Source organism: Rana temporaria, chromosome 12 (assembly GCF_905171775.1).
Source record: "Rana temporaria chromosome 12, aRanTem1.1, whole genome shotgun sequence".
NCBI lineage: Eukaryota > Metazoa > Chordata > Amphibia > Anura > Ranidae > Rana > Rana temporaria.
Genome location: NC_053500.1, coordinates 70787618 through 70813310, shown reverse-complemented (window position 1 = coordinate 70813310; position 25693 = coordinate 70787618). Strand labels below are relative to the sequence as shown.

General features: G+C 44.3%; 1 protein-coding gene across 2 annotated transcripts in view; it reads left to right on the top strand.

Annotated features, from left to right (window-relative positions):
• Positions 1 to 25240, top strand: part of ACLY (ATP citrate lyase) — a 137151-nt gene extending 111911 nt beyond the window's left edge. For both annotated transcript variants that reach the window (XM_040331686.1, XM_040331687.1), the window contains 9 exons: positions 4531 to 4658; positions 5450 to 5543; positions 8219 to 8373; positions 8476 to 8626; positions 9048 to 9191; positions 15139 to 15252; positions 21397 to 21479; positions 23904 to 23980; positions 24822 to 25240. In XM_040331686.1, coding sequence (XP_040187620.1) covers positions 4531 to 4658; positions 5450 to 5543; positions 8219 to 8373; positions 8476 to 8626; positions 9048 to 9191; positions 15139 to 15252; positions 21397 to 21479; positions 23904 to 23980; positions 24822 to 24916 — 1041 coding nt within the window. In that variant the 3' untranslated portion in view covers positions 24917 to 25240. The remainder of the gene's footprint in view (positions 1 to 4530; positions 4659 to 5449; positions 5544 to 8218; positions 8374 to 8475; positions 8627 to 9047; positions 9192 to 15138; positions 15253 to 21396; positions 21480 to 23903; positions 23981 to 24821) is intronic.
• The last annotated feature ends 453 nt before the right edge of the window (positions 25241 to 25693 follow it).

The following is a 25693-nucleotide window of genomic DNA, read 5'->3' as shown; positions in this document are numbered from 1 at the left end:
TCCCAGGAAACATGTATCAATGCATAAAAAAGTTTTAAAAACGGCCGTTTATTCAGGAGCAATAAATTTAATAATGCTAAAAGTGAAACAATAAAAGTGTAATATTACTTTAAATTTCGTACCTAGGGGGGGTGTAAAGTCAGCATGTGAAAAAGCGCATGTTTCCCGTACATAGAACTGTCCCTGCACAAAGTGTCATTTCTGAAAGAAAAAAAGGCATTTAAAGTGGAGTTCCACCCATAAATATAACATTACATCAGTAGTTTTAAAAAAATGTCATTAGTCCTTTACGAAAAAATTTTTTTTTTTTAGATGCCTTCAAAGTGTTGTTGCTAGGCAGAATAGTTAATCTTCCCACTTCCTGCACCTAGGTGCTTAAGCTTCCTAACCTACACCGCACAGACTCCTGGGAATGTAGTGGGTGTAACTTTCCAGGAGTCTGTGCACTCCCCAGTCTCAAAGAATCATGTGACTTGGACAGCACAGGTGCTGAAACCTGATCTGACACTGCTTGTGCAGCACTGAGCATGTGCGAGATCTGCAAGGCTGAAATCCAGGAAGTCATACAGTCTGGCTTCATGATGCCCACACTTAAGATGGCCCCAGTCAATTTCTATTTTATAAAGTGTCTAAATGCTGTAACAACCTAACAAACCGGACCTTAGTTTACAGACTAACTTTACTAGAATACATTAAGCTTGTGTATTACAGGGGTATTTATATTTAAAAAGTGAAATTGCGGCCGGAACTCCGCTTTAAAACCGGCTTTGCGGCTCTAATGAATTGTCGGCTCTGTCAATTCAGAGATGATTGATTCATTCATAAAAAATAAAAAAGCTGGGGGTCCCCCCAAATTCCATTAACAGGCCCTTCAGGTCTGATATGGATATTAAGGGGAACCCCGCGGTCATTTAAAAAAAAAAATGGCGTGGAGTTCCCCCAAAAATCCACACCAGACCCTTATCCGAGCACGTTAACCTGGCCGGCCGCGGAAAAGAGGGGGGACAGAGTGCGGCCCCCCCTCTCCTGAACCGCACCAGGCCACATGCCCTCAACATGGGGAGGATGTCCCCATGTTGATGGGGACAAGGGCCTCATCCCCACAACCCTTGCCCGGTGGTTGTGGGGGTCTGCGGGCGGGGGGCTTATCAGAATCTGGAAGACCCCTTTAATAAAGGGGACCCCCAGATCTTGCCCCCCCCCCTATGTGAATTGGTAATGGGGTACACTGTACCTCTACCATTTCACGAAGGAAGTGTAAATAGTAAAAAAAAAAAAAAAAAACAGACACCGTAGAAAAAAATCCTTTATTAATAATAAAAAAAAAAAAATCCAGCGATGTGAATCCACTCTCGGCCCAGGCCCCAACGTTGTCTTCTATCCTGCGACGGATGATCTCTCCAGCGACGGACGGGTGATCAGCGGTCCGGTCCAGCGATGAGAAGATCCATCCGTCCAGAGCGCAGCAGGCGAGCTCCACTCTCCGCTGGACACAGCCCAGCGGAATGACGCGCTGGAGCTGTGACATTTCTTATATAGGGGAAGCGGTCACGTGACCCCGCCCCCTCTGACGCACCCTCGTACGTCACTGGGAAAGACCGGGCTTTCCCAGTGACGTACGAGGGTGCGTCAGAGGGGGCGGGGTCACGTGACGGGTGGCCGCTTCCCCTATATAAGAAATGTCACAGCTCGAGCGCGTCATTCCGCTGGGCTGTGTCCAGCGGAGAGTGGAGCTCGCCTGCTGCGCTCTGGACGGATGGATCTTCTCATCGTTGGACCGGACCGCTGATCACCCGTCCGTCGCTGGAGAGATCATCCGTCGCAGGATGGAAGACAACGTTGGAGCGGGGCCTGGGCCGAGAGTGGATTCACATCGCTGGATTTTTTTAATTTTTTTATTAATAAAGGATTTTTTTCTACGGTGTCTGTGTGTGTTTTTTTTTTTTAACTATTTACACTTCCTTCGTGAAATGGTAGAGGTACAGTGTACCCCATTACCAATTCACATAGGGGGGGGCAAGATCTGGGGGTCCCCTTTATTAAAGGGGTCTTCCAGATTCTGATAAGCCCCCCGCCCGCAGACCCCCACAACCACCGGGCAAGGGTTGTGGGGATGAGGCCCTTGTCCCCATCAACATGGGGACATCCTCCCCATGTTGAGGGCATGTGGCCTGGTGCGGTTAAGGAGAGGGGGGGGGCGCACTCTGTCCCCCCTCTTTTTCCGCGGCCGGGTTAACGTGCTCGGATAAGGGTCTGGTATGGATATTTGGGGGGAAAACCACATAATTTTTTTTTAAAATTGACGGCGGGGTTCCCCTTAATATCCATATCAGACCTGAAGGGCCTGTTAATGGCGACCCCCAGCTTTTTTATTTTTTATGAATGAATCATCTCTGTAATTGCCAGAGCCGACAATTCATTAGAGCCGCAAAGCCGGTTTTAAATGCCTTTTTTCCGTTCAGAAATTACACTTTGTGCAGGGACAGTTCTATGTACGGGAAACATGCGCTTTTTCACATGCTGACTTTACACCCCCCCCTAGGTACGAAATTTAAAGTAATATTACACTTTTATTGTTTCACTTTTAGCATTATTAAATTCACTGCTCCTGAAAAAAAACGGCTGTTTTTAAAAAGTTTTTTTGCATTGATACATGTCCCCTGGGACAGGACCCGGGTCCCCAAACACTTTTTAAAACAATAACTTGCATATTAGCCTTTAAAATTAACACTTTAGATTTCAAATGTTCGAGTCCCATAGACTTTAACGGGGTTCTAAAGTTCACACGAACATTTGGTGTGTTCGCAAGTTCTGATGCGAACCGAACAGGGGGGGTGTTCGGTTTATCCTTACCTGTGGGACCCCTGTAGAAATCACTGTAACAGATGCTGCTAGTACAGTGATTGTTGCGGTCTTCCAGACCCAATGCTGAGCAGCTGTCCTGCTGCATAGTAACCAAAGAGTGGGGGGGGGGTTTGGTTTCTTGCTGATCACAGGTTCCATTCACAGAATGCCTTGCATGCCTCCTATTGAATGCAAGGAATTCTCTGATTGAACGTGGTAGCGATTGTGACAACGTCGCACCACTTCTCCACCTCATTCAGAGAATGGCTTGCATTTACGAACGGCTTTGCTGAGTGGGCACCACCTGTGGCTACTTTGCAACAGGGCAGCTGCTTGGCATGGGATCTAGAAGATAGCAATGGTGCCTGCTACAGTGATTTCCAGCTTCTATGTGGAGACTCCACAGGTATGACACATGCATACTATGTTATAAAATCTATATGTAAATTTCAGTTTTAAGAATTTCTTGATTTTTGTCTTGAGAGGTTGGCAACCAGATTACAAGTTACAAAAGCTCCAAATGAGTCAGCTATAATTTGAGGATTTAGTATTTTGGTTTGAGTAATAGGGTCTAAAGGCAAGTTATTCTGGATTTCATTTGTGTGTTTTTAGTTGTTTAGCCAGATACACTCCAGGTTTATTGCTCAGAGAGTGATGTTCAATCCTAAAGTGATACTAAAGTCCTGTTTTTATTTTTTGCTTAAAAATAACAAATATGTTATACCTACCTGCTCTGTGCAGTGGTTTTGCACAGGGCAGCCCCAATCCTCCTCTTCTCGGGTCCTTCTTTGGCGCTCCCTGTCCCTTTCTCCTGAGGAGTACCCCCACAGCAAGCAGCTTGCTATGGGGGCACCCAAGCCACAGCTCCCTGTGTCTATTCAGACACGCAGCCGCGACTAGGCCTCGCCCCCCTCTCTCCTCACTGGCTTACTGACTTTGACAGCAGCGGGAGCCAATGATGCTCCACTGCTGTCACAGCCAATGAGGAGATAGAGTCCTGGGCAGCCGAGTCTCTCCTGCAAAATCGCTGGATAGAGATGGGGCTCTGGTAAGTGTTAGGGGGGACTGATAACCACATAAGGTTTTTTCTTAATGCATAGAATGTATTAGGATAAACACCTCCCTTTACAACCGCTTAAAAATAATTTTTATTGATCATGTTTATACAATTTCAGGCTGCTGAGTTTCTGCCTGTCTTAGGCAATCATTTTGTAACCCTAGGACCTTGGTGCTGAAACCTGTGGCCCTTTGGTATGTGATGTGCAGCCCACAGATCTTAGCAGTCTGCAGCGGAAATATTGATTAGAGCAATAGCATTCATCTCTACTAGTCTTGTGTAACATGTTCCCTGTTTTGTATTGTCTTCTGCAGCATATCTACATTCAAAAATTTAGCATGTCCACACTCTCTGACACTCTTTTCCTCCTATTTGCTCTGCAGTTTCTGACGGTTCTCTTAAGCATTACATATATTGAACATTATGTGCGGCCCTTTGGTGAAGTCAGGTGCAGCATTTGGGGCCCTCTTTAGCTCATAAGTTGACAGCCACTCATCTAGGAGATGGGTTGTCTTTGAGTCTTATGGTTTGCTAAGTGAATTAGTCTTTATTTTGCAAACCATGCCATAGGTTTGATTTTCTTAAACTGGGTCTCATTCTTCATCCATTTTTTTAAATTATTATTACAGGTGCAGTTTGGGCATGCAGGAGCTTGTGCCAACCAAGCCTCAGAGACAGCGGTTGCCAAGAATAAGTCCTTGAAGGAATCTGGAGTATATGTGCCACGTAGCTTTGATGAACTTGGTGATGTTATTCAGTGAGTGTGATTTTATCATGGTAATGAGATGTATGTATATTTTACGTAGCATTTTAGGGATGCCTCTAATGAGGATGTACCTCTATTACCCATATATACAATGCACTACAAAGTGTTCTTGTTTAAAGGCCAAGTTCACCTTTTGGAACATATTACATATTCCATGTGGAGAATTACATAGTTTAACAGAAAACCCAAAGTGCAAAAATTAAAAGATGAAATTTAAAAAGTGAAATCTGAAAACCACTCCAAGTGTGTGATTCACTTTTCAGAGTCGTCTTGCATATAAAAAAACACTAACAAAAGATGCAAATAATAAAAAATGGAAAAATAAATGCACATATTTTTTGCAGGAAATACATTTACATTTTTTTTTTCCTTCAGGAGCCTGTAAAGCACTGCACCTGCGATCAGTGGATTAGAGGTGCAATGTCAGGTTTCTGCAAACAAGCCCTGCAGCTGTTTGCCTGTACAATTGTAGGGCTAAAATGTGAAGAACTCCTGAAGGGAAAAAATAATAAATGCTACTGTAGCTGCTGCCCTTAGGGATGCTTACCTGTCCTGGGAGCCCAGGTTGTCTGCCCCCCCCAAAGCCGATCCATCCTTTGGCTTCGGGGTGCAGACACCACCATTGCAACTAAGGGAAACCGGCAGTGGAGCCGGGGGGGGGGGGGGGGGCGCTATTGTGTGGGTTATGAGTTTTTAGTTTAAGACCCAGTTGTATAGTTGGGTGGAACTCCGCTTTAATGAGCAGTTAGATAACTCTACTTTTTTCCTGTTTTTTTTTAAAGGTCTGTATATGAAGATCTGGTTGCTAAGGGTGAAATTGTGCCAGCAGAAGAAGTACCACCTCCTACTGTACCTATGGATTACTCGTGGGCGAGGGCAAGTATTCATTGTACAGCCATCTTATCTGCTTGCCCCATCTGGATCATATACAGTGTCCTCTGTTGTCAAGTAGGGATGAGCTCAGGTATGTTCGGACATGAGTCCAATTCCTCAGCTTATCCCTACTTCTAAGTACAATCCTCATTTCTTAGCAAGATTCCTATGATTGTTTCATGTACCTGCTAGGGGAAACTGTTGTCGCTATGATAAGGCTAAGAATCAATTCTCATCAGTTAACTAATCATTCCGTTGGCCTTAATTTGTCTACATTCCTTAAAGGTGAATGGCTTTCCCAAGTTGCCTTGTGGCAGCTAATTTGGTTAATTTCTGCACTAAAAAAGTCCTCTGATGCCTCGTACACACGACCATTTTTCTCGGCAGAAAAAAATAAAACGACCGGGATTCCTCTCAAGCCTGCCTTTCATACACACGTTCAGGCCAAATACCGCCCGTCCAAAGCGCGGTGACGTACGACCGGTCTATAAAGGGGAAGTTCCATTCAAACGGCGCCACCCTTTGGGCTGCTTTTGCTGATCCTCATGTTAGTAAAAGTTTGGTGAGAGACGATTCGCGTTTTTCAGTCTTCGTGCTTTTCAGTCCGTTACAGCATGATGAATGTGATATATCCATTATGAGCGCTAGTTTTACCAGAACGAGCGCTCCCTTCTCATACTTGATTCTGAGCATGCATTTTTTTTTTCCCCTCGGAAAAGCATACACATGAGCGGTTTTCCCAACGGGAAAAAATCCGCCGGGAAACAAAGAAAGCCGGTTCTCTTTTCTTTATTTTCCGGCAGTTTTCTCGTCTGGGAAAACTGCGATGGAGCATACACATGGACAGTTTTCTTGGCCAAAAGCGCTCATGGCAGTTTTCCCGACGGGAAAACCGGTCGTATGTACGAGGCATTACCCCAGGTAAAAATTTGTATTGATGTGCATAACGAAGCCAAGGAAAGATGGAAAAATCTCCAAAAGGCATCAAATTACAGATTAGACATTCTTATAATATGTCGTCAAAAAAAGAGATTTATTTCCATCATTTACACTTTCAAAATTTCAGAAAACAAAAAAATGGCGTCTGCAAAAGTTTGGGCACCCTGCAGAATTTTATAGCATGCACTGCCCCCTTTGCAACGCTGAGACCTGCCAGTGTCATGGATTGTTCTCAATCATCGTCTGGGAAGAGCAGGTGATGTCATTCTCAAAGGTTTTAAATGCCCAGACTCATCTGACCTTGCCCCAACAATCAGCACCATGGGTTCTTCTAAGCAGTTGTCTAGAAAACTGAAACTGAAAATAGTTGACGCTCACAAAGCTGGAGAAGGCTATAAGAAGATAGCAAAGCGTTTTCAGATGTCAATATCCTCTGTTTGGAATGTAATTAAGAAATGGCAGTCATCAGGAACAGTGGAAGTTAAATCAAGATCTGGAAGACCAAGAAAAATATCCGACAGAACAGCTTGCAGGATTGTGAGAAAAGCAATTCAAAACCCACGTTAGACTGCACGATCCCTCCAGAAAGATCTGGCAGACACTGGAGTTGTGGTACACTATTTCACTATAAAGAGATACTTGTACAAATATGGTCTTCATGGAAGAGTCATCAGAAGAAAACCTCTTCTACGTCCTTACCACAAAAATCAGCATTTGAACTTTGCAAATGAACATATAGACAAGCCTGATGCATTTTGGAAACAAGTTCTGTGGACCGATGAGGTTAAAATAGAACTTTTTGGCCGGAATGAGCAAAGGTACGTTCTTGGAGAAGAAAGGGCACAGAATTTAATGAAAAGAACCTCTGTCCAACTGTTAAGCATGGGGATGGATCAATCATGCTTTGGGGTTGTATTGCAGCCAGTGGCACAGGGAACATTTCACGAGTAGAAAGAAAAATGGATTCAATAAAATTTCAGCAAATGTTGGATGGTAACTTGATGCCATCTGCGAAAAAGCTGAAGTTAAAGAGAGGATAGCTTCTACAAATGGATAATGATCCTAAACACACCTCAAAATCCACGGGGGATTACATCAAGAGGCGTAAACTGAAGGTTTTGCCATGGCCTTCACAATCTCCTGACCTCAACATAATTGAAAATCTATGGATAGACCTTAAAAGAGCAGTGCGTGACAGACAGCCCAGAAATCTCAAAGAACTGGAAGACTTTTGTAAGGAAGAATGGGCAAAGATACCTTAAACAATAATTGAAAGACTCTTGGCTGGCTACAAAAAGCGTTTACAAGCTGTGATACTTGCCAAAGGGGGCAGTACAAGATATTAACTCTGCAGGGTACCCAAACTTTTGCAGACACCATTTTTTTGTTTTCTGTAATTTTGAGAGTGTAAATGATGGAAATAAAATCTAACTTTTTTGACATATTATAAGAATGTCTTATCTGTAATTTGATGCCTTTTGGAGATTTTTCCATCTTTCTTTGGCTTCGTTATGCACATTAATACAAATTTTTACCTGGGGTGCCTAAACTTTCGATCCCCACTGTATGATGTGACTAAGTATGATCACATGCTTTCTGCACTCTGCTGCTTGTTTTTTTTATTAGAACAGCCTAAAAGCTAATAAGGATTGCTTAAAAATGTCATTTTGTAATTGCAAGGCCTGCATTTTTATGTAAATCCAGCTGTCACAATCGTTGTGGTTTGTGTCTCATTTCAGGAGTTGGGATTAATCAGGAAGCCTGCCTCTTTCATGACCAGTATATGTGACGAGAGAGGTCAGGAGCTCATCTATGCTGGCATGCCCATCACAGATGTGTTCAAGGAAGATATTGGAATCGGTGGTGTGTTGGGCCTGCTCTGGTTCCAGAGGCGGTGAGACCCCTATTATCATTCAGGGATCTTTATTAGACTACACTTTCTGGCAGAGGTCTTGGAATTTAATTTTCAATTTTATTAAATCTTTGTTTCCATTAGGGTCCCTAAATATGCTTCCCACTTCATTGAAATGTGCCTGATGGTAACCGCAGATCATGGACCAGCTGTTTCTGGAGCCCATAACACCATTGTATGTGCCAGAGCTGGTAAAGACCTCATCTCCAGTCTTACCTCTGGCCTCCTCACCATTGTAAGTCTATTGCAAACCGTGAAGCTAGCCATACACAGCTTGAAATTTGGCCAAGCCCTGCTAAATTTGTCAAAATCCGAGCTGATGCCCTGTTGGCACCACTTGGCTCAACAAAAGTCTTTTTAAAAATCAACAAAGACAGGAGAAAAATTATCGGCAGAACAGTGCATCCTATCGGATACAGTCACTAATCAGGTATTCAGGCAGCCATGATTGCTGCAGCTGTCTGAATATAATAAGCCAGCAGTGGCATTTCCTCCATACTGTTTAGCATGGATGGGGCAATCAATTGATTTCTTCTGTTCAGCCCACCTGGCTAAATCAATCCACATGTATGGCTAGCCTAACTCCAACATGTTATTAAAAAGAATGTATCCCAAGATCCTATGTTTTGTGACCACTGCCCTACTTTATTTTATAGGGAGATCGTTTTGGAGGTGCCCTTGATGCTGCTGCCAGAATGTTCAGTAAAGCATTTGACAGTGGCCTTATCCCTATGGAGTTTGTAAACAAGATGAAGAAGGAAGGAAAACTGATCATGGGCATTGGTCACCGAGTCAAATCTGTAAGTGTCCTGTGTTGTGCTTCTCTTTAGCCAATCTGCTTTATTTCATAACGTAAAGAACAGGCTGCAGAGTAACCTATTGCAACCAGAATTGAAAGTTCTCGGCTTAAACTTCCCTGACACCACCAGTTTTTTCATTAGTTGGGTACACAGACATTTTATGTTTGACTCCTGTTTAACCACTACCCGCCCACCCTATTGCAGATTGACATCCGCAATGTGGCTCCGTTATCCTGACTGGGTGTCATATGACAGTCATCAGGATAAGCCTCTCGTGATGGCCCCCGAGGGTGTGCAGAGCAGCGATCAGTGGTGAGTCACTGTGACACACCGCATCTCGGATCGTGGTAACGAGCCTATTATGTAGGCTCTTTACCATGTGATCAGCTGTGTCCTATCACAGTGGTAACCAGGAAGTGCCGGTAATCGGCTTTCCTCGGTTCGCACTGACAGGGAGAGCCGATCAGCGGCACTCCTGTCAGAGGAGGTGTGCGCTTTTTTAGTTTGTTTAGCAAAAAAATAAAACCCCAGTGGTGATCAGATACCACCAAAAGAAAGCTCTATTTGTGGGAAGAAAATTATAAAAATGTAGTTTGGACACAGGGTTGCATGACAGTGCAATTGTTTACATAGTATGACAGCGCTGAAAGCTGAAAATTGGCCTGGGCAGGAAGAGGGGAAAGTGCCCTGTCACTTGTGTGACTTGTAATGCGACTTCCCATGTTTCCCAATGAGTATGCGACTTAAAGGGGTTGTAAAGGTAAAAGTTTTTTTTTACCTTAATGCATCCTATGCATTAAGGTAAAAAAACATTTGACAGCACCGCCCCCCCCCCCCCCCGTTTTACTTACCGCACCGTTCGAAAATCCCGGGCGCGTGCTTGTCATGTTGCTCGGTTCCCAGCCTGGCCGTTGATTGGCTAGGCTGGGCGGATTGATAGCAGCGCAGCCATCGGCTGGCGCTGCTGTTAATCACAGCAGATGACGCGGCGCGCCGGGGGGCGGGCCCGAGTGATACAGTTGGCAGCTATGGCCGCTGCTGTATCACGGGAGCGCGCTCGCAAAAGCTTTCCACCATGCGAGGGAGCTCGCATGAACGTGGAAAGCTTTTGCGAGGAGGAGCCGAGACAGCCGCCGAGGGACCCCAGAAGACACGGATCTGGGCTACTCTGTGCAAAACGATCTGCACAATGGAGGTAAGTATAACATGTTTGTTATTATTAAAAAAAAAAAAAAAAAAAAATTGTGAATTTGGTGTTCCTTTAAAGTCCCAGCGACTAAAGTAGTTCTTGCATGCAACGTAAGGGCCATAGACTTAAATGTAAACCCTCAAAAGTCACACCTGCATGATATACATGCGACTTGTAGTGTAAAAAATTACAGTAGGCAGTTTTTGACAATTCCTTTATTTAAAAACAAAAAAATTGCCTCTCCGGTGTAAATTTGAAGTCCATTATGCCACCACAGCCGACCCCGAAAAAAGAAACCTCTTTTAAATCCATACCAGACATGAAGGGCCTGGTATAGATGGAGCATCTTGTTTTTTTTTTTCTTTCGTTGTCATTGCCGGTGTTCTGACGAGAAATGCCCCTTGTCGAATAATGCCCGCATCGCTTGCGTAGTACGGAGCTGCCGAACATTGGAATACGTTCCCAATACTCGTGCAAGTCTGCAAGGGGCGGATGTATTCATGATGGGTGCGTGAGGGGCGGATGGCAACAGAAGGGGAGCGTATTTTGTAATGATGGGCAGTGCTGTTAAGAGGGGGGCAGAATTTGTCACAACACTCAAACACATCTCCTAAACAAATATATTCAGCTATTCTTCCTACACAAGTTAAGAGTAACATGTGTAGGAAGAATAGCAGAGATGGATCTGTTTAGGAGATATGTTTGAGTTTTGTGACTAATTCCGCCCCCCTCTTAAAAGCACTGCCCATCATTACAAAATACGCTCCCTTCTATTGCCATCCGCTTCTCACACGCTCCCATCATTAATGCATCCGCTTGTTGCAGGAGCATCAGGAGCGTGTGGCATAATGTCGTCTTTTGTGCGCAGGTGCCGTGTACAGCTGATCCTAAATTAAGATGTTCGTACACTTTTGGCGGCTCCGTACTGCGCAAGCGCTGCGCCTGCACAGTATCGGACATGCATTATTCGACTGGGGCATTTCTCGCCACAACACCGGCATTCTTTTTACTTTCAGCTGTCAGTGGGAAAACCTGTTGACGGCTGATGCGTCATCAGTTGATAAGGACGCAGCAGCCGGTCTGCTCTTTAATGACCAGCTATTTCTTCACGGAATTAAGATCGGTCGATCAATTTTCTACCAATTTGAATCATTCTGATGAACAAGCCAAAATAAACTAAATACAATGGAACCTCGGATTGCGAGTAACACGGTTAACAAGCGTTTCGCAATGCAAGCACTATATTTCCTTAAACGAGCAGGATTCAGGCCAAAGCGGTGTGCAGTACCCCATTTGGCCTGAGGTGGGAGGCGCCAGAGCCAAACCGCGCCGTTCAGAAACGGCCAGAGGACAGTTCGGCTGAGCTCAGAAAGGCTTGTAAACAGAGTCTTTCCGAGGTTTGCCGAACTGTCCTTGGATCTTTCCTGTTGTTTCCGAGGCTCTCCGGGCCCCCTCCCCCCACCTCTGGCCGCATGCGGTATTGCATGCCATTGAAGTCAATGCGGAAAAAATTATTTTCGTTTCTATTGACTACAATGGGGAAACTCTCTTTGATATGCGAGTACTTTGGTTTACGAGCATTCTCCTGGAATGGATTATGCTCGTAATTTAAGGTTCCACTGTATATTTTTTCGTTCTAGCGACTTTGTAGAGCACAAACAAAATGATCACATCAGTCAAAGCCAAAGTCCATAGCAAAGTTGCACTCATTCAAAGTTACAGCAGGAAATCGCATGATTTTTTAGTCGCTAAAAAATGAATGGACACTGATGCCGCGTACACACGATCATTTTTCGGCATTGAAAAAAACGACGTTTTTCCAACTTCATCATTAAAACGACATTGCCCACACATGGTCGTTTAAAAAAAATGCTCTAGCAAAGCGTGGTGACGTACAACACGTACGACGACACTATAAAGGGGAAGTTCCATGCGGATGACGCCACCCTTTGGGCTGCTTTATCTGAATTCCTGTTACATAGGTTGAAAAAAGTCACATTTCCATCCAGTTCATCCAGTCTGTTGGTAAAAGACGATTCGCGCTTTTCTGTCTGTTACAGCGTGATGAATGTGCTTGCTCCATTACGAATGGTAGTTTTACCAGAACGAGCGCTCCCGTCTCCTAACTTGCTTCTGAGCATGCGCGGGTTTTTAATGTCGTTTTAGCCCACACACGATCATTTTTTACAACCCGAAAAACGACATTGTTTAAAACGTTGTTAAAAAATGCAGCATGTTCAAAAAAAAATAAATGTGTGGTTTTTCAGAACCCGAAAAATTATGTGAAGCACACACGCGATCATTTTAAATTACATTTTTTAAAAACGTTTTTTTTTTCATGCCGAAAAATGATGGTGTGTACGCGGCATGAGTGTCACTGACCACCAGACTTTAACTTGCACTTGTTTGGCAGTCATGAATATAGTCAGATCTGTCTTTTTGTATGGTTACATATTTTAGAGGGCTTCTATAAGCTCTTTAGGGATGACTCTTCCTCAAACTGTATGGATTAACTTTCACACAAAAGCCTGAAAATATCCTAATTTAGGACAGCCCTAGCAATAAGAAAAGGGGGTTGATAGCCTAAAGTGTGCACTAAGGCACTGACAATAAATCTCACATAAGCAATTTTGGAATTTGCTTTATCTATGCAGACGTTAATGGAACAGCGAGACAAAGTGTTCCAAATAGTGTTTGGTTACCCCCTGGTTCCCTTTCCATTGTTTCAACCCACTTAAACCCCCCTCTTGCCCAGACCTTTTTTCAGAGCTCTCACTCTTTGAATGACAATTGCGCGATCATACAACACTGTACCCAAATACATTTTTGTATATTTTTTTCCCCCCACAAATGGAGCTTTCTTTTGGTGGTATTTGATCACCTCCTGCATTTTTTTTTTTTTTTATGTAATAAAATAAAGACTGAATAAAAAAAAATCATACAAAACCGTTATATATTTTTTTTATAACATTTTGCAAACGGGTAATTTTTCTCCTTCATTGATGTACGCTGATGAGACTGCACTGATGGGCCCCGGTGGGCTGCACTGATGGGAACTGATAGGGCGGCACTGGTGGGCCCTGATAGGTGGCACTGGTGGGCACTGAGAATTGGCATTGATGGGTGGCAGTGATGGGCACTGATGGGTGAGACTGAAAGGCAGCACTGCTAGGTGACACTGATGAGGCACTGACTGGCACCAGTGATGGGCACTGATTGGCACTGGCAGGTGGCACTGGTGTGCACTAATGAGGCTGATGTGCCTCTTCCACTGGGGACCGATGTCCCGTACACAGGAGCCGGTGATCTGCTTTTTTATTTCCTCATGCTGTCAGCGCAAGGAGAAAAAAAATGACTATCGAACTTTGTTTTCATCACGTGATCAGATGTCATTGGCTGACAGCTGATCACGTGATAAGGGGCCAAGACTGGCCCCTTACTCAGATATGTGATCACCCGAGTCTCGGTGACTCGGTGATCACAGCGAGCGCCCTGCAGGGGCAAAGGGGAGGACGTCTATGGCTATGGTGCTTTGATTCGCACTACACCCATGGATGATCCGTCCCTAGTTTGTACCTCCTGCAGCAGGTAAAATTTGACAGTCGGGATGATCGGTGGGGAGGGTAGTTGCAAGCACTGATCTTCCTGTATGGCTTTCAATTAAGTGGCTTGCTTCTTCTCCTCCTCTCCCTTCCGCGTGTTTCAGCTGCTTAATGGCAATCCATACCGGGAGATCGGTGCTTGTAACTGCCACCATCGTGGCACCGATCATCTCTGACTGTTCCCTGTGTGCTCCTTAGCCCCCCTCATCCTCCCTGCAGCACTGCCAGCTTCCCTCCTCTCCTGACGTTTGCTGCGGGGGGATCTGTCGGGGTGGAGAACAGAGGAAGAGGATGGTAAATGTACCATTTACTGGCCCCTTCCTTTTTTTAATGAATAGTCCGTGATCAGACTGTCCATTTATGAAGCATCCTAAACTGTGTTGCCTCTGTCTCTGTTCATTCTTCTTCAGTGTAACTGAGGTTACAGAGAAAAAAAATGCCCCTTTCACACATACGGACCATTCGTGCGTTTTTCATCCATCCGTTGACGGCTGAAAAACGGACATCAATGCATTCCTATGGAAAAGCAGGTGACAACGGATGATCAGCCATTTGCATCCGTTTTCATCTGCTTCCTTCAACATCAGTTTTTTTTTTTTTTTACCTGATAAAAGCCCTATTTTACATCTGACAAAAAGACGGATTGGATGAAAAACGGATGTTAACTGCTGACAAATGGTCAGTTTTTCATCTCTTTTTGCATTGGTAGTGGATATAATTTTTTTTTTATGAAAAACGGATTCTAAACTGTTGAAAAACAAATGAGAAAACTGATAATCAATGTGACTGAACCTGAAATGAACGGTCTGTATGTGTGAAAGGGGCCTATGTTGGGGCACAATTTAAAAGCGTGGCACTGTACTGCGATTTACATGGTAATGCCTGTTAAATGTGAGTGGGCCCTGAAACTTTTAGGTTGGAAGTATCCATATGTGCACCACATCTTCTGTCACATCCTGGAAGGTCAACAGAACATTATACACAGAACTAAATGGCCTTTCTGTGCCAAGTATTATGTGTATGGCTTCCTGAAATATTAATGGATTGTGGTGTTATCTCTTATAAGGTCTTTCTGCATATTTATTCGTCTTATTTCCAAATTGCCTTAATCTAATCGGAGATATTGTGTGTGTGTGTGTTTTTTAATATCTTTCAGATCAACAACCCAGACATGAGAGTCCAGATCTTGAAAGACTATGTAAAGCAGCACTTCCCAGCTACTCCTCTGCTAGACTATGCCCTGGAAGTGGAAAAAATCACCACTTCAAAGGTAAGCTATTCTTGGCCAACACCAAGCTGTTGCCTTCAGTAACAGATGTCCTTGCTGTGAGTGCTCATCTACATTAGTGGCATTACATTGGATACAATTTAAACATGGATATGATCCATGACTATGTGGTCCCAGAAAGGTTACATTTACCTTTTTTTGTCGGGATTGGTCAGATCTAACCAATCTACTATGTATGGTCCTACCTTTACAATATAATGAAAATTATGAAATTCGGGGATCTGAGGAAAACTTACTTTCAGTATATGCCATTTTTTTTTTTTTTTAATGATCTTATGAATTCTGAACGAGTGTGGATGGAATTGGGACACACATGGTAATCTTTTAATAATACTATTGGCTTTCTTTTTAATAGCCATGTTTTTCATGTCTTCCTTTATAACTTCCATGGGATTCCATTTCATCCAAGTGTTTGTCTCAATATTCCTTATTAGTAACAATTTGATTAACAATAACTCAATACATTTTGAGTGCAGCAATCCCTGGACTTTTTCTTTATAGCCTTTGGGAAAGCTTGATTGCTTGCACTAGGAAGGATACCATGTGCTGTCTACTACACCTGAGAAATGTTATATAGATTCAGTATCTCACAAGTTGGTACACCCCTCACATTTTTGTAAATTGTTTTTTATATATTTTCATGTGAAAACACTGAATAAATTACACTTTGCTAAAATGTAATGTAGTGAGTGTACAGCTTGTATAACAGTGTACATTTTCTGTCCCCTCAAAATAACTCAACACACAGCCATTAATGTCTAAACCGCTGGCAACAAAAGTGAGTACACCTCTAAGTGAAAATGTCTAAATTGAGCCCAATTAGCCATTTTTCGGTCCCCGGTGCGATTTTATATGTTCGTGTTACAAGGTCTCGGGTGTAAATAGGGAGCAGATGTGTTTAAATTTGGTGTTATCGCTCTCACTCTCCCATACTGGTCACTGGAAGTTCAACATGGCACCTCACCTCAAAGAACTCTTGGGGGGGGGGGGGGAAATGGATCAGAAAAAAATAATTGTTGCTCTACATAAAGATGGCCTAATCTATAAAAAGATTGCCAAGATCCTGAAACTGAGCTGCAGCACAGTGGTCAAGACCATACAGCAGTTTAACAGGACAGGTTCCACTCAGAACAGGCCTCGCCATGGTCGACCAAATAAGTTGAGTGCACATGCTCAGCGTCCTAGCCAGAGGTTGTCTTTGGTAAATAGATGTATGAGTGCTGTCGGCATTGCTGCAGAGGTTGAAGGGGTGGGGGATCAGCCTTTCAGTGTTCAGACCATACCCCACACACTGCATCAAATTGATCTGCATGGCTGTCGTCCCAGAAGGAAGTCTCTTCTAAAGATGATGCACAAGAAAGCCTGCAAACCGTTTGCTGAAGACAAGCAGACTAAGGACTTGGATTACTGGAACCATGTCCTGTGATCTGATGAGACCAAGATAAACTTATTTGGTTCAGATGGTGACAAGCGTGTGTGGAAGCAAGCAGGAGAGGAGTACAAAGACAAGTGTGTCTTGCCTATAGTCAAGCATGGTGGTGGGATTTTCATGGTCTGAGGCTGCATGAGTGCTGCTGGCACCAGGGGCTACAGATCATTGAGGGAACCATGAATGTCAACATGTACTGTGACATACTGAAGCAGAGCATTATCCCCTCCCTTCGGAGACTGGGCCGTAGGGCAGTATTCCAATATAACGACCCCAAACACACCTCCAAGCTGACCACTGCTTTGCTAAAGAAGCTGAGGGTAAAGGTGATGGACTGGCCAAGCATGTCTCCAGACCTAAACCCTATTGAGCATCTGTGGTGCATCCTCAAATCCACCAGCTCTGTGATGTCCTCATGGAGGAGTGGAAGAGGACTCCAGTGGCAACCTGTGAAGCTCTGGTGAACTCCATGCCCAAGGGGGGTTAAGGCAGTGCTGGAAAATAATTGTGGACACACAAAATATTGACACTTTGATTCCAATTTGGACATTTTCACTTAGGGATGTACTCACTTATGTTGCCAGCGGTGTAAACCTTAATGGCTGTGTGTTAAGATATTTTGAGGGGACAACAAATGTACACTGTTTGTAAAGTAGTGCATGCACAGCTTGTATAAGTGTATTTCTTCAGTGTTGTCAAATGAAAAGATATAATAAAATAATGAGGGTGTACTTACTTTTGTCAGATACTTTAGCAACGTTGTCCCCTGCTTTCCAACTGGGTGACAAATTCCGATTATACTGTATATACTCGAGTATAAGCTGACCCAAATATAAGTGCTCCCCGGTTGTAGGTCCCCCCCCCCCCAGACAACAAACTTTGCACACTTGTAGAGGAGAAATGGCGCTACATGTGTGCTATTCCGGGTCTAGGGGACCTACGACCTTCCGGTACCAGGTCCCCAAAGTCACCGGAGAAATTACCATTTAACATGGGAGTCTATAGAAGGGGTGCCCAACTTTGAAAATCTGTGCTCCCCGGCCGTAGGTCCCCTGGACAACAAACTTTGCACACTTGTAGAGGAAGAGTGGTGCTACATGTGTGGGGTCCAGGGGACCTACGGCCGGCCGGTACCGTGTCCCCAAGTCTGGGAGATCAGGCGCAAAAAGGTGACTTGAGTATAAGCATTTTCAGCACAAAAACATTTGCAGAAAAACTTGGCTTATACTCGAGTATATACGGTATGTGCTTTCCAATAACATGTTACTTGCAGCACAGTTTTTGTAGCTTCAGCTTTTGGCTCAAGATAAAGCCCAGGATCTATTGGTACAGTTTAACTGGGCAATAAATACACGATTACCAAAAGTATTGGAACACCTGCCTTTACACGCACATGAACGTTAACCACTTGCCGCCCAGCTCACAACGATATTCGTTGGAAAAGTTGCACTTTTCCGCAAATCGCTGTATGAGTACGTCTTTTCCTTTTAAGAGCCGCCGGAGGTGCGCACGGGTGGGGACGCGATGCACGTGCCTGCGAGAGCTAGAACGGGGATTTGTGTGTGTGAGCACACCGATCACTGTTCTGTCCGTGGAGAGGAGACATATTGTTTGTTCCTACTAAGAAGGGTTGGCTCAGTGACATCATCCGACAGCGAACTGCACTCCTGTGATCCAAAGACGTATAGCCAAAAAAAAGCTTTGGCGATACCCACCTCTTCTGAAGGACCGGTACGACTCTGGATGTCAAGCGCCTTGAGGCGATTAAGTTTGCATTTGTTGCGCTATATAAGTCACTCACTCACAAAGCATGCTGCAATAATCAAAGGGACAATGACACACTCCACCCACAACATCACACAATGGGTCCTAACGAGTCCCCCTCAATCCACATTTTAGACAGACTTTCTGGTGCCAGGTCTACATGAGTTAATTACTATAGCTGACAACACATTCCTTTAGTGAACATAAGTCAGACAGACGTCTGACCTTTAGAGTGTGTTAACTCACAACACATATCATCAATAGAACTTTCACACAATACAGGGTTAGTTAGCATAGCACCAAGAAATATCTTAGGAGCCAGGCTTCATTAACACAATAGAATGCAATCACAGCAAGCTTTCATCACTACAGCCAGGTAGCTGGAGGTAATTAACATCTTAAAGGGGAGGTTCACCCTAAAAATGACTTTCCCTTATTACACTGCCCCCCCACATTACAATACGATTATGCCTATTACTTTTTTTTTGATGCTGTACATACCTTTGTACAGCTATTCACCCGTGGCTTCCGGGTTGCGAGTCCCGCGGGAGTGGGCGTTCCTAACATGGTGGTGATTGACAAAAAACGAGCTCCCCCCGTCGCGTAAGCCACGTCACGATTGGCGAAAGGAGCCGAACGGCGAGTCGGCGCTATACTGCGCCTGCGCATCGCCGTTCGGCTCCTTTCGCCAATCGTGACGCGGCTTACGCGACGGGGGGGAGCTCGTTTTTTGTCAATCACCACCATGTTAGGAACGCCCACTCCCGCGGGACTCGCAACCCGGAAGCCACGGGTGAATAGCTGTACAAAGGTATGTACAGCATCAAAAAAAAAGTAATAGGCATAATCGTATTGTAATGTGGGGGGGCAGTGTAATAAGGGAAAGTCATTTTTAGGGTGAACCTCCCCTTTAAGATGTTAATTACCTCCAGCTACCTGGCTGTAGTGATGAAAGCTTGCTGTGATTGCATTCTATTGTGTTAATGAAGCCTGGCTCCTAAGATATTTCTTGGTGCTATGCTAACTAACCCTGTATTGTGTGAAAGTTCTATTGATGATATGTGTTGTGAGTTAACACACTCTAAAGGTCAGACGTCTGTCTGACTTATGTTCACTAAAGGAATGTGTTGTCAGCTATAGTAATTAACTCATGTAGACCTGGCACCAGAAAGTCTGTCTAAAATGTGGATTGAGGGGGACTCGTTAGGACCCATTGTGTGATGTTGTGGGTGGAGTGTGTCATTGTCCCTTTGATTATTGCAGCATGCTTTGTGGTTGCTAACTGTATAAAAACCTGAGTTTTACCATTAAAATACCTATTTGTTTGGAACCAGAGAACAGAGCTGTGTGTCTCGTTTGTCTGGGGAATTCTTATGGATCCTGTCTGCTGGATTGTGGAGTGTCGGAAGCCGTCTTGGGTTGGTGGAATGGAATATCATTGCGAGTCCCGCGGGAGTGGGCGTTCCTAACATGGTGGTGATTGACGTTTTGACAAAAAACAAGCTCCCCCCGTCGCGCAAGCCGCGTCACGATTGGCGAAAGGAGCCGAACGGCGATGCGCAGTATAGCGCCGACTCGCCGTTCGGCTCCTTTCGCCAATCGTGACGCGGCTTGCGCGACGGGGGGAGCTCGTTTTTTGTCAAAACGTCAATCACCACCATGTTAGGAACGCCCACTCCCGCGGGACTCGCAAACCCGGAAGCCACGGGTGAATAGCTGTACGAAGGTATGTACAGCATCAAAAAAAAAGTAATAGGCATAATCGTATTGTAATGTGGGGGGCAGTGTAATAAGGGAAAGTCGTTTTTAGGGTGAACCTCCCCTTTAACAGTATGTGTCTCCACATTGAATGACTCTATTGACCTGTTGTGGTCAGAATGAACAACTTGTAATATTTCAAGATATCCTGCAATACATGAATTATCATTACTTTCCCATCTCATGTAATCCATGATATCAGTTTTCAGTCATCCTATGCCCCTAGTGGACATAGGATGACCCTAGACAAAAGAGTCATTGGTGAAGCTGACACAGGAGTACCCCACATCCTTCAAGAGCCTCTGGGTCCCACGGGCCGTACCGTTACTTTCTCTTTGTTTCCCTGTAAAGGTTGTAACACCCATCAGGGTTTACTTCCTCTTGAAGCAGCACTTGTCCCCTGCCTGCTCTGCACTGAGAACTGAGTGATCAGAGATTGCTTAGTGCTCAATTCTGTCTTTATTGAGCAGGGAGCTGGTGACTGTCAGTCACAGCTCTTTACTCTGCCCCTCTAGCGCTCACTGGAGTGCCAGACTGTGGAGGACCTCTTAGCGGTCACCTCTGGTCAGGCATCTGGGCGGATCCCAACATTATTATGGAGGAGCCTTGACCAGCTTTGTGACATTAGCAAACAAAATATAAAAGTATGGCTTTTTCAAAAAAACAAACCATATACTCCTCTAGGTGGATGCAGCTTTGATCTGATTCTGTATCTGTTCCCTGCCCTCTGTAGTAAGAACTGAGCAATCAAACACCACTGATTGCTCAGTTTTCCCCCTCTGCTCTGAGCAGAGAGCTGTGACTGTCAAGCAGCTCTCTGCTCTCCCCTCCAGTGCTCATTGGGACACTTAGCTGTGGGAGAGGGTGGAAAGGGTTGGCTCAGTGACATCATCCGACAGCGAACTGCACTCCTGTGATCCATAGACGTATAGCCAAAAAAAAGCTTTGGCGATACTTCTTTAACCCACTTTTAGCTGAATCTGGGTGACAAGAGTGCACTTTATTCTAAATAACAAGTAATGGCCAAAAAATCTTTGGCCAAAACTCCTCTATTAAAGGTTCAAACTCTGATTTTAGTACAGTTGCAGGGTTTGCTGAATAGTAGCAACCGTTCATTTATTTTTACTGTTTGTCTGTTGCTGATCTGCAAATTCTGTGCTTTTTATTCCCTTCAGAAACCAAATCTCATCCTCAATGTTGATGGTCTTATCGGTGTTGCATTTGTTGATCTACTAAGGAACTGTGGCTCTTTCACTAGGTAAGATATCTTGAAAACCTGTAGAAGCTGTAACGGAATGACCCGGGACAAACAGACTTTGGAAGGATGAGGGGTACTCCTGTGCCAGCGTCATTAATAACTCTTATGTCTAGGGTCACCTTATGTCCGATAGGGCCATAGGGTGACTGAGAAATTATATCCTAAATTGCAGGATAGGGGACATTACTGATGGCTCATATTGCAGGATCTGAGATATTGCAAAGTGTTGGTTTATTCTATGACTCATCTCTCTGTGAAGACTGTTGACATGAGGCTGGCTCTTGAAAGGCCTTTCATTGTGTGATAACACTGTTTAAAGCCTATTGAAGGTGTGAATACCTTTCTGTCGGAGACGGACCGTCTGTCTAAAAGTGTGGATTGAGAAGAAATTGTGTGATGGTGTTTTGTTTGAATTCTGTTAATGAAGGAATGTGACTTCTCAGGTGCAGGTGAATGACTTATTGTCGGAGACGTAACGTCTGGGGGATAATTAACTCCTCTATGTAATTATCTAAAAGAATGTGATTGAAGCTCATTGTGTGATGTATGGGTGGGGTGTGGTTTTGTTCCTGTGATTACTATAACCTGTTGTACTGTATATAAGACTGAAACTAGCCATTAAAGTTTCATACATTTGAAACGAGTAACGGAGCAAGTCTCGTTATTCTGGGAAATGGGATGTCTGTTGGATGGTTGGAGTGTCAGATGAGCTGTCGTGGGTGGATGGAAGGTCGTAAACGGTGGTGACCTTTACAGAAGCCAAGACCTAACCTCCATATTTTGATCACTTAAAGCGGGAGTTCACCCATTTAAAAAAAAAAAAAAAATCTCCCCTTAGATTCCTGCTCGTTCGGTCTAGGGGAATCGGCTATTTATATTAAAATATGAGCAGTACTTACCCGTTTTCGAGCTGCATCTTCTTCCGTCGCTTCCGGGTATGGGTCTTCGGGAGCGGGCGTTCCTTCTTGATTGACATTCTTCCGAGAGGCTTCCGACGGTCGCATCCATCGCGTCACTCGTAGCCGAAAGAAGCCGAACGTCGGTGCGGCTCTATACTGCGCCTGCGCACCGACGTTCGGCTTCTTTCGGAAAATCGTGACGCGATGGATGCGACCGTCGGAAGCCTCTCGGAAGCCTGTCAATCAAGAAGGAACGCCCATTCCCGAAGCCCATACCCGGAAGCGACGGAGAGGATGCGTCTCGTAAACGGGTAAGTACTGCACATATTTTAAAATAAATAGCCGATTCCCCTAGTAATAACGAGCAGGAATCTAAGGGGGAAAAGTGCCCTCTAAGGGTGAACCCCCGCTTTAAATTGTTTTAATATTTTTTTAATTAGGGTTGTCCCGATACTAGTATCGTTATCAATTCCGAGTATTTGCGGGAGTACTTGTACTCCCGCAAATACCCCCGATACCAAAATAGAATACTTTCACCGCCGCCGTCGTTACGCCGCATCCCCGCTACCGCCGACTGGGTAATATGGGCGGGGAACATTACAGCTTTCATTTCAATAGCTGTAATGATTCGCGCCGCGCAAAGACACCCCCCCCTTGCTCGGGTGAACTGTCCAATCCCGAGCAAGGGGGAGTGTCTATACGCAGCGCGAATCATTACAGCTATTCAAATGAAAGCTGTAATGTTCCCCGCGAGTATTAACCAGTCGGCGGCAGCGGGGATGTGGCGGGATGCAGGTAAGGGGACATGGATATGGGGGGAGACATGGCTGCATATGGGGGGGAGACATGGCTGGATATGGGGGGACATGGCTGCATGGGGGGGGGGACATGGCTGGATATGGGGGGAGACATGGCTGGATATGGGGGGAGACATGGCTGGATATGGGGGGAGACTTGGCTGTATATGGGGGGCCATGGCTGCATATGGGGGGGGGACATGGCTGGATATGGGGGGGACATGGCTGGATATGGGGGGGGGGGGGCATGGCTGCATTTGGGGACACATTTAAAAAAAAGTATCGGTATCGGCGAAAAAGTATCTGTACTTGTACTCAGTCCTAAAAAAAGTGGTATCGGGACAACCCTAGTTTTAATGCATATTATACATTTTTAGTGCTCACTTACTGATCGGTATTTACACACCCTCAAATTTACTGGTGGTCATACACAGGGCAGCTTGCAGACCATTTACTTTTGGTCACAGAAAAGACCAAATTGCTCTGTGAAATTTAATGGCAACAATCAAAACTGTTGAGTTGAAACCAGGATCCCGGTGTTGGAGTCCTGATGGCTACACAGGCTGCCAGGAGATATGTTGCCTCAGTTGTTGGTATATCACAGCTTTTACAAAATAACTGAGCTAAGCTGATTGTTGAATGCAAACACTGTAGATTTTTGAGTGATTCAACTTGTGCTCTATATATCAATGCAAATTATTACAGACTCATTTGTTTTGTCTAATTAGAGAGGAAGCGGATGAATATATAGAAATTGGAGCCCTGAATGGCGTATTCGTACTGGGCAGGAGCATGGGATTTATCGGTAAGTGAGAGGCTACTCATCATCATCATCTTGAGATATGTCAAAATATAGGTAAATAAAGGCAAAAGGCATAATGAGCTAGTATGCACCGCATACTAGCTCATTATGAAACGCTTACCTTGGAACGAGACGTGGGGAACTTACCTGGTCCACGCAGAGGGAGATGTCATCTTTCCTTGGCGTGTCTTCCGGGTATTGCCGCTCCAGCGCTGCGAGTGGCTGGAGCGGCAATGTCGTCACTCCCACGCATGCACGTGGTAGACTTCTTTGCGGCAAGGTCCGACGGCTGCCGGGCTGAGGAACCCCCCCTGCGCATGCACCGCTGCAGTCAGCGGCTCATTGCGAGGGGAATATCTCCTAAACTGTACAGGTTTGGAGATATTCTTTTTACCTAAAGGTAAGCCTTATTATAGGCTTACCTGTAGGTAAAAGTGGTAGCCCACAGCCCCCTCTGAAACACACAGTGACAGTGGGTTCTGTCACAATTACCAATGGCCACACGTGTAAGGAGCATGAGTTGTAGATGGAGTAATTTTTTGCAGAGGTTCCCTGAGCCGGGAAAGGTATTTTCAAAGGTCCCTTTTGTATTGAGAAAGGCTGCTGTTAAATAAGGCACAAACACCAACACCAATACCAATAAAAATATCTAAAGTTAAAACCCTTTCTCTTTCTACTTCCTGCTTTGGGGTGGGGGTTCTCCCTATTAAGGGAAATAAACCGTAGCAAACTAAATAAAAATCTTTGGCTGGAGGTGACTTTTAAATCCACTTCTGTTGTATATCTAAAACCTATGAATTTTCGTGGCTTTTTGAATTTTATAGTAATGAGTTTTCATTTACAGGACATTATTTGGACCAAAAGAGGCTGAAGCAAGGATTATACCGGCATCCTTGGGATGATATCTCCTATGTGCTTCCTGAGCACATGACTATGTAAAAACTTGAACACTCCACCTAGAATACTTAATAAGTGGTTGGCACACTATTCAGACACTTTCTGGTGTGCAGGCAATTATAGCAATGCAAATCCAGGCTATAGTATACACTGCTCTTTAATGTCTTAAGGTCATGGTCTGTAGTTTTTTTTTTTTTTTTGTATTGTTTATTTCTCCATGTTTTTTTTTTTTTTTTTTTTAATTTTTCATTACCCCAGATTCCTGGTTTAATATGATGCATCTTTTTTTTAATATGTGTAGATATTTACATTAAAGTAAATTGTATTGACAGCTGTATTTATTAAACGGAAACGGCATTACTTACAGTGTTCATTTATTTGTCTTTTTTTTTTTTTTTAAGTATTTATTTAGATGTGGTAGAAAACTGCAAGGAGACAAACATTCCGTCAGAGTAGTATTATAACAAAGTGGAAGTTGCTAGTCGCGACAGGTTATTACAGTCATCTCTGGTGTTTTCACCCCCTATGATAGGTAATAGAACAGAGAGGTAGAGAGTAGGTGGAGGTAATAGAAAGAAGAGGAAAGATAAATCGGAAGAAAGTAGAGAGAAGGAGATAGTAAGGTGTCTTGTCAATTGATGCAATCCCAGTCCGATGTATATACCAACTATGAATAATACAATAAGAAAGTAGGTGACTATCCTAGTATACAAATAACAACCACATCAGCATTGCACTATAAGAATCAGAGACGGCCCTATTCAGAGGACATGATCTCTGCATAGCGAGGGGTGGATGTCAGCCAACATGCTCATATTT